Below are 10246 nucleotides of genomic sequence, written 5' to 3'. Positions count from 1 at the left end.
TGCTAAGACCCCTGTCAGATTATGTTTTCTGGCATTCAACAGCGCTATCTTTCACCTTTTCTCACCAGAGGAAAAGATTATGTGTTGAGAAAGACTTCAGGAAAACATGTCAGTGTGTTTACTTTAAAACATTGTATAATAGCCCACTTGATACTGTATGGTTGATGTTGAAATTTATACATGTTCTTAAACAAAACACCCTACCATTTTAATTAGCATACTGATCCCTAAAAGTGGTCGAATTCTTGGTTCTTGAATGTCATTTCAGTTTCCTAAGGCAAGTGGCATTAACAATGGTTGATTAAAGGAATAATAAACATAAACATTACATGACCATTTTCACACAGTGCCAAGTGTGTGTGGTCCCAGTAACTGCTTTTGTTTGGAGTCATGTGCTCTAGATAATGATCTTGTCAGGCTGAAAACATTCCAGCTGTTTTCATTTCGGCCAAATATAACATTCTGTTATTTATTTCTCTTTTTCATGACGGGTTTGAGGTAGTTCTTTCAGAGTTGGCTCATGAACACTTATGAAATAGCATATATGCTACCATTTTATTAGTGCAGAAGATAAATGGCAAGTCAAAGCCTTACAAAAAGAATATCACTCTTGCTGTTAAAATTTATGTAACATCATGACTTTGGCTAAATTTAAGATGTTATTTAACTTATATATTTACACAAAATGTGGTACATGAGCAATAATTATAGACCTAATATGTAAAGCAAAGTTTGCCATATGCACAAAGGTAGGCCACTTGGGGGATTCTGTGTTTCTCTGTGCCCTAAGGCAAGATTTATAGTGGAGTTAAGTTTAATGTATACATGATGTTTGTGTCAGGGGTGAAATCACTCCCAGAGCCGAATGGTTTGGAGTTTTAGCACACCAGCTGCACCAGGCTAAGCTTGCTAGGCTCATGGTATGGGATTAACACATAACATAACATAATATGACATGACATGACAACATGAACTGGTAAAAATGAAGCTTTCTTTACTTTCAGAGTTTAGAACCTAACTCTAACCCTGGCTTTGATTGTGCTTGAGATTAAGAGCCCACCAGTCTAAACATCTGGTCCAGTGCAAGGCCGTGATACATTAGATCATTGAAAGGCCGCTGATCTGAAAGTAGTTTGAAGAGTTTGGGGCAGAGGCATGCAATCTTTTCTGGGAAGGGCCAGTGTGGTTGCAAGTTTTCATTCCAACCAAGCAGAAGCCACACCTGAGTCTACTGAAAGCCAAGATCAGCTGATTAAACAGGTGGAATGAGGTGTGGCTTCTGCTTGGTTGGTATGAAAACCTGCACCCACACCGGCTCTTTGTGAGTAAGATTGGACACACCTGGTTTATGGTTTTCATCTCTTGTTCTACGAATGTAGTTTTATGTTTTAATAGAAAACTTTCTAACCTTCAAATAGAAAGTTTGATAATTACCAGTTCTGTGATTGATGCCAGGGCTGGTTTGTAACACCTGCTGTGTGTCCTCAAGGTCATCAAGGACACATCTTACCTTTTAGTCATCATTACAGTGCTCAGTCTCACTGTGACCTTAGAGAACAACCAAAGCAGTTCATCAGCATGACTTAGAATGCACTGTCAAGGAAGAACATATGTCAGGGCAGTAGCTACTGCGCTCAGATGTGGTAGGACAAATTATAAAACGTTTGGAAAGGTACATATGGCCCTTTTCACCAGTGACAAATCAACACATAGCCAGTTGTGGATCTCTACTAGGATATTCTACCCTAGCCTAAACCTATCCACCATTTTTTCTGATCAATCCTATACTGCTAGTGCCTGAGATGGCCAGGAAGACCTTGGCTCCCATGGCTCCTTTTGGGAATAGTTGGAAAACTGTAGTGGTTTCCTGTCAGAGTAGATCTGCCACCTTAAATGGATACTGAGAACTGGTACTTTCAGCAAAATCAGAAAGCTGGGGACTGTGATTTGGGACCATTGCATAGCAGTGGAAGCTATTCTAGAAATTATGTTCACCCCATTAACTGGCTCCTGTACATTGCTTAATTTCTAGGATTCTAACTGCCTTTCAAGTCCCCACCCACTCTAAATGAATATGTGGCAGCTATCACAGTGCCCCACAAAACCATGAATGGTGTGTCTTTACACAGAGGAGATTATAGGGACTGTGGGGGCCTAAGGCATGGAAAAGTGAAGGCCTTCCTAATTTATACTATGCTTTAATACAATCATCCATCTACAGGATACTAGACAGTATGAAATAGTTGGTGTTAGATTTTGTACACTAGATGTATTGCTAGATCAACCTCCTCAATTAAAGACTATCTAAATAAACCAAGTGCCACCTCCTAGCTAGCTGTTTTTTCACCAAAAGAACAATGGAATAGATTTGAGTTATTGTTACATTACTTTATATCTCTACCTGAATTTGTAAACTTCAATAATTTAATTACTACTAGAGTTTACTAGAATTACTAAAATTTCTCTATCAATTAATATACTTCTACTTTACCTTTTATCTATTCTGACTTCCAGACAGGCATGTTCTTTTCACTTTGAAAAGTGTGAACAGCCAAGTCCCACACATTAGAGAGTTGGGGTCTCATTCATGATGATTCCAGGTATAGCACTGTGCATTACACATCAATGGATTTGGGGAGATTTAACATAGATTAACATACAGTAGTTAATATATAAAATATTAGCCTTATGGGGCTCCGTCAGAACCTGCCTTGTCAGTCCTGTTACCTATGCCTCTGTATTTAGGGTAATTTAGCTATAGATATCTGATCCTCTGACCAGCTGTTCATTTGCTATGGAGGCTCCTTGTTCTAAGATGGTTCTGGCTCATTGGATGGTGGATATTATCTTTTTGAACAGTGAGTACAGAGAAGAGACTAAACTAACGTGAGACATGAAAAGGTGCAGGGCTTCCAGGCTGTTAGCTAGTATCAGAAAGTTTAAAATACACAACTACACAACTATGTTTCATTTGAGTTTTAAATCAGTTGGCTCATCTCGTGTTTTATTATGGGAAAAATCCAACTCATAGCACCTTAGCCCAGAGTTCCTGTACAAAATGTGTTGGCAGGGCAACGACTTTGTACTGTTTTACATATAACCTTTTAGGGTTACCTGTCATCTACATGGATTTTTACTGTGAATGCTGGTAAAAGAGAAGGCATTAGTATATTTTTCTATCAAACACTTTTAACAAGAATATTTAAAGGAAAATCCAAAAATTTGTCTAGAGCCTTAAGGCATTTTAAACTGTTTATATAGCATCACATAACATTTTGCACTTTGGGTTCCTTTGAATGCACCATTATAGTAATGGATAAACCATACATATCCAATTCAATTTCTGCACATTTTTTTTTTTCTTCACCAGTAAACACTTATTCACAAGTGCCTGTGAACATATAGTTTGTTTTACTAATCCTCGTGGTCGGATTCCACTTCTCCATAACAAGGCTGCACTAATGGCGTCTGAACCTCTTGTAAACCTCTCTGACTCTTGTGGAATAATCAAGTTGAATGTTAAGCAAGTTTTTCTAGGACAAAAGCCTCTTCAACTAAAATTTGTTTGTAAACAGACCACTGAATAAACGGCACCTTGTATGAGATCCAGCAAGCACATCCACCAGTTAGTACACTCATGGTTCCTATCTGCATATATTCTTTCATGCACTCTTTGTTTTCTCTGTATTAAAAATACTGTTCTCTGTATTAAAAAAATATACAAGGACTTGTGTATAATCAACCAAAATAATAATAAAAAACAATAGGCCTTTTGTGTATTGATATTAACTCAGAATAACTAGAACTAACCACAAAATTTCATCCAGCAGCTGAGTCACACTTTTTACCTTCATCAATATTACAAAATGAATGATTTTCCTGTAAGGTGTGGTGTTGTGTAAAGAACATGCTTGTGAGAGCTGCTAAAAACACTTTTATAATTTACTGCCTCTGTCAGTCTCCAACATATACAAGGCCAGCCAGTTCTGCCAGTTGTTGCTATGACAGAATGCCTCGCCTCTATATATGACTGTAACACTCAGTGCTTCTAAAGGAAGGGAAATGTATCTAGTATTATTGGCATGAGGAGTTGGGCATTCAAGATGGCGTGCCAAAAAAGTGCGTTAATAACAAGCTATTACACAATCAGAGAGACAAAACACAAGGCAGGATTCGATCAAAAAAAAAAAAAAACATTGCTCTGAACATTTTATTACAATCAGCACGGATCACACAAAACTTCTTAGCACATTTAATGCTACACATCCAGTAGATTGACACCGGGATGTCTGCATGTATTTCGGTGGGGGGGCAATGGGGGCTGTGTTTTAGATTCTTGTCAGCTGGTACCAAAGGCAGGAAGGCATAAAGTTCTCCATCTTGTCTGCAAAAAAGCCCAATGGTGCAAAAAGAGTACTGAAGAACTGTGGAAAAAGAGAAAGAAAGGGGGGAAAAAACAGTTGAAAAACAAATGCATTCTGTATGTTGGTATCTTATCTGGATTAACAACATTAGTTTAACACAAAGTTTAAGAGCACAACAAATAAAAAAAAAGGTTTCAGTTAGTCTAGTGACAGCTGTTTCAGCTCTTGACTCTCCTCCTGACTGTCCTTTTGAAAAATTTAGGTTGTGGCCTTACAAACCTGCACATTAAAGAGTGACACTGTGTACGTTGCTATTTTTGTGTATCTAATAAACAAAGCAAATTATCATTGTATAACAAATAAATCATAATTCAGAACCATTTTAAATGATTATTTATTAAGACTATGTTCTATATGTCTTGGATACTTCAGAAAATGATTAAGCTGCCTGTCTAGTTCCTACACTTTCAGTCATAGCTCATGAGGAGTATAGGCCAGACACAAACAATAGGGAAGTATTTCTCCACACTCAAGCCAACACACAGCTAAGTCTGCAAGTTAGCGTGAAAGCGTGCATCTGACTAGCATTTGAAGGCTTACAGCTCGACTGACCATAAACAAGCGCTTAATGTGTTTATGAAGCAATGCGTTTCACAGATGAACAGGTGTTTATGACTGAACATGGCAAGTTTCAATTGCAGTGTGAACACCAAGGGAAGGAAAATGCTGATGGTTGGAGACGGCGCTGGAATAGCAACATCTATTTAAGCGCAGATCCAGGGAACAGATACGGCTAATGTAAATAAGTGCTGTATCATGACAAACGAGAATGATAAAAAGATAGAGGCTGGTGGAGATTGGTGTCCTCATATTGCTTAGGTTTATTACTATGACAAATAACGGTACTATTTCTCATGGCATGTTTATAATGGACATGTGTGCGCTCAGTGGGGCGGTCGCTAAACTATACATGCGTCACTGTATGCATTTCATGAAGGATATCCTGATTTGAACAATCTGTGTTAAGGGCAAGCTCCATTGGTTATCCATTACAAAACACAAGAGGTTCTAAGTGCATGCAAACCAAATCGAGATCCACATTTGTCAACAAAATGAGGAAAAGGTCTAGTCACGCCATATGACTGGGTTAACATTTGAACAGGAATCACACCACAGCCTTGGCTAATCTGGAGAAGATTTAGAAAGCCTGGCCTATGAGCTCTGCTTTTTCTCACCTCTCTTCCTCTTGGCCTATTTCGTTCTCTTGTTCTAACAGTGAGTTACATTAAACAGGCTCCGGTTTGTACTGTAAACGCTTAGTGTATGTCGAGTCTTTTTCAAAACAAAGGCTTTAAAGCAAGTCTCCAGTCTTAGGGTTTATTTAGAAAGTATAGACCAGACCCAGTGTATATAAAAGATACAAGCTAAGGTTATGAGCTGCTATTTGAATATCCTGATATCTAAACTTAGCGTATTTGTTTGCTTGTTCAGGTATTCAAATAACACACATGCAATGCAAAATAATAATAAAAATGAACGAGTAAATTATTGTAGAGTAATACCATAGTGATGTTGCTTTCTCCTATCTGATTGGTCAGAAGGTTAATTTATATTTCTGTAACTGTACAGCAGTTGTGCTGGCTGTAATGCAAATCACAGTAAATGCTTTTAGATTTGTAATATTTTCCATCTATATCAGCTATAATATTAATTTCAATAACACAGATACCATATCCAGGTCAGAATGTTAAACCGTTTAACCGCAATTATGGCAGCATGTACAAAATAATAATAATAATAATAATAATAATAATAATAATAATAATAATGAAAAACTGACTTTTAAACTGTTGAAACAGCAAATAAAGCTAAGGTCTGTATCATACTGTTTATAGTGCTATCTCAAGCAAGTGTATTCACATCAATTCTGCTACTGGGACTTACAGCTTTAACAAAGACACCCATGAGATCAGGGAACTGGTGTGTGAGCATAGCCAACATGGCAGTAAAGGAGCACAGGCCTGCTGTAAACAGGATGAAGAATGGCAGCTCCTTCTTAGGGTACACTGATACCTCATGAAAAGCTGAAACACAGAAATAAAAAAAGGACAGAGGCACAATTTAAATGATCTGTATGCCTTTAAAATGACCTAAAAAAAAAAGAAGAAGAAAAAAACCCTATACTTACATGGCAGTAGTTCTCTGTCTGCTGTCTCTGTGCATCCTGGGTATGGGTAGAACAGATGACCTTTCTCCAGTGGGTAGGGAATAATCCGGAATGCTGGTTAGTGGGTACGATATCAATATTAGTTTAATCTGTCATTTTACAGGTGTTTACAAAGGTTTATCTGGGTTTGGAATTGGTACAGGGTTTTTATAAATGTTCCAATTTGCAGGAAAAAAATAATGGAAACTTATTTTATTTTTGCTTTTTGAAATGATCACAAAACCCAAGACAGGAGATAAATAAGAACAATGTAGTCATGTATGTATAAAACATGAGTTATTTTACCAAACTGGCTAGATTAGAACATGAATCAGCTTTTTAGATTTGTATTTGATATGGATGTTTTTGTTGTGTATCATCTAATTGGAAGAAAATGGTGAAAACTGAAACATGTCCAGTTTAAGCAAGTTTAGTTTGGAACTGTTTTTATAAAAAAAAAAAAAAAAAAGCTTACACACTTGTACCAGATATATATATATATATATATATATATATATATATATATATATATATATATATATATATATATATATATATATATATATATAAATATGTGTGTGTGTGTGTACTTACTTCCCTCCCAAGTGCAGTGGAGCAGGTTGAGAGCTCCCTCTGCTCGTTTCCAGTGCTGCAGGTGAAAGAAAGCATATGCCACTGCTTCACTGTCACCTCTCTTCAAAATGTGCTCTGGTGGCAGGATCAGACTCTTCATCTCTAAAAGATACTATAAACACACACACACACACACACAAGCAAGCAAATACATACATATTATATGGGCTTCTATGCAGCATAATATGAATTGTGCCACTGTGTATGTTTGAGCTCCGTGTTGGCTGCATTTAATGTAATTATGATGCATTGTCTTTAGGCTCCAATTGAGAACAGCTACATGTTACAACTCCTGTCTTTGGCCACAGAACAGTTCCAGAGGACAGGAAGCTCAGTCTGCCTGGAATAACAGACATCCATCAAAATGCCTCCATCAGAAGGCTAAATGACCCATTTCATGGACACACTGGAGTCATAAATGTGTCCATGTGCCAGCAACAGACAGACAGACACAGACATACATCTGCCTTTCCTGACTACCCCTGGCATTAGACTGGCATCTGTCCTTGGTGGCATCCCCTGGCATGTACACACACACACACACACACACACACACACACATTTGAAGTGGGGATTGAATGTCCGTGCCTTTTATGTGGCTGCCTCTCCTAAAACAGTGTTTCTCAGCTAAGCCTCTGTCTGCCTCACACTGATCGTCATTCTTTCATTCTGCCAACAGAGTCCAGACAAGTGCACATACATTCCATACACATACACACACACACAAACAGACCACCGCCGCAGACAATTGTGGTTTCCCAATTGTCAAGCAATTGGGAAACCATTAAATAATTGTGTATATAATAGCATTGAGGCTTCAAGAAAACGAGTTCAAACATACTAGTGTTTTGATTGTTGTTGATTGTTTTTGAAGTTCTCTCACACACAAAGCACTTGTTTTGCCACCCTTTCAATTAAGTTTTGTGACACCCATGCTAGAGAGAAAAATAGTATGCTTAAACAATAGGTCATTGCAAAAACTTTACATTACTTTCAACATTTCTACAATGATCTCCTCTTGTTGTACTTGTGGTCATGTCTTTAGTCACTGGCAGAGGTAATCAGATATTAAGTCGATATGCCTCTTTAGTTAGCAAAGTTCATAATGCTGTCACTCGTCACAAGAGCTCCTGACTCACCAGCCACAAAACAACCTGCTCATCACTGATTTTACACCCATCCCGTATGCAGCCTTCTGTCAAGAACACAAAGTTTCATCTGACAGTCATGATGCCAAATGGCAGTTGGTCAAGTGGAGGTGCTGAATTTCTTCCAAAGCTTGCTGGCAAATTTCAAACTGTTGCAGATGGGATTTTTAATTGCTTGTGTATTTTTTTTTTATTCCCATTACTTCATTTGTGCAATTCAATAACCATCTGTCTCTTTTGTGATGAAACCCTTTAGTTTTTTTTTCCCCTAAAAGTAATGGATGACAAAAGAATTTTTCATGTCTACAACCTCATATTTATACCTCTGAAAAAAGTACTTTCTGTACACAGTTCAGTTCTGCTACCAAATGAGCCACTGTTATGTGTTCTGGTTAAAACATACACGTCTGGTGTCGACTATGATATAGGGTCATACAGGCGCCATGGCACTTGAAGTACAGGGGTGTATGTGCGTGTGTATGATTTATCCTAAACAGGTGCACTTTGTAGCCAGATCCAGTGTGTTTGAGGCTACATGATGTGGGTGTGGGAGTGAGTGTGTATGTGATGGGGCCTAGACAAGTTGTAACCAGGTACTGACAGAAATGGAGCATGAGGGCTTAAGAGTGCTTAACTTAATCTTAAAGGGTAAGTTTAAAAAACACACACAAGCAAAGAAAAAAAGAAAACAGATTCATAGAGTAGAGTAAACAATTATCAGGCTGCTGTTGTTGTTGTTGTTTGGCCAGCTGTTATTTTTTTTAGATTTTTAGAACTTCGGATGAATTTGAATGTAGAACTGAGTTCATGGAAACCAGACAGTACAGAATAATGCAAGAGCAGCACCTACTGGTCTGTTCTTGTTCTCTGTCTAAACTTGGTTATAGTTAATATAGTCGACCCGGTTAAGTCATCATAGATAATTATCTGCCCCTCCCAGCGTTGACAATAGCAGCTCATAGTTTGTTGTCAGTCGTAGTTTTTGGCCTTCAAATGCATGAAGGTAACGAAAATTCTAATTGTATTCAAACAATAAATGTTTTCTGACAGCCTTACTAAAGATACGTTCAAGTCTAGTGTTTTACATAAAAGATAAAAATCGCTTACGTTTAAATTTACACTCAAATCTGACACTCAAATTGCATTCTAAGGCCCCAGGCCATTCCCACCACTACAGAGAAATGCTGCCAGCCCCAAAATGAGGTGCTTATGCAAATTATGGAAGAGTGCAAAAAAAAATAATTGTAGTTTGTGTTAATTATAAAGACGATGGAGTCTGACCTTTGGTACGTGTGGGTTGAACTCCACAGCTCTGTGTATAGCCTCCACTGCATTCATCTCTGCAGTGCTAAGTCCTCGCCTAGAGGCTGTCTCTGGTGAAAATCTGGAACAAGCACACACACACAGACACACACAGACACACACAGACACACACAGACACACACAGACACACACAGACACACACAGACACACACAGACAGAGACAGACACACACAGACAGAGACAGACACACACAGACAGAGACAGACACACACAGACAGAGACAGACACACACAGACACACACAGACAGACACACACAGACAGACACACACAGACAGAGACAGACACACACAGACAGACACACACAGACAGAGACACACACATACAGAGACAGACACACACAGACAGAGACACACAGACAGAGACAGACACACACAGACAGACACACACAGACAGACAGACAGACAGACACACACAGACAGACACACAGACACACACACACAGACAGACAGACACACACACACACACACACAGACAGACACACACACAGACAGACACACACACAGACAGACAGACACACACACAGACAGACACACACACAGACAGACACACACACAGACAGACACACACACAG

The 10246-nt window shown here is 38.5% G+C and overlaps 1 protein-coding gene across 1 annotated transcript in view; it reads right to left on the bottom strand.

Annotated features, from left to right (window-relative positions):
- Positions 1 to 4196: 4196 nt before the first annotated feature.
- The window catches only part of st7l (suppression of tumorigenicity 7 like), an 11541-nt gene continuing 5491 nt past the window's right edge, over positions 4197 to 10246 (bottom strand). The window contains exons 11-15 of the mRNA XM_060868095.1: positions 9633 to 9735; positions 7165 to 7315; positions 6553 to 6645; positions 6309 to 6448; positions 4197 to 4424 (exon numbers count right to left, since the gene is read on the bottom strand). Of these exons, the coding sequence (XP_060724078.1) occupies positions 4329 to 4424; positions 6309 to 6448; positions 6553 to 6645; positions 7165 to 7315; positions 9633 to 9735 (583 nt within the window). The 3' untranslated portion in view covers positions 4197 to 4328. The remainder of the gene's footprint in view (positions 4425 to 6308; positions 6449 to 6552; positions 6646 to 7164; positions 7316 to 9632; positions 9736 to 10246) is intronic.

Source organism: Tachysurus vachellii, chromosome 4, assembly GCF_030014155.1.
Source record: "Tachysurus vachellii isolate PV-2020 chromosome 4, HZAU_Pvac_v1, whole genome shotgun sequence".
NCBI classification, from domain to species: Eukaryota; Metazoa; Chordata; class Actinopteri; order Siluriformes; family Bagridae; genus Tachysurus; species Tachysurus vachellii.
This window is presented reverse-complemented; position numbering and strand designations above follow the sequence as displayed.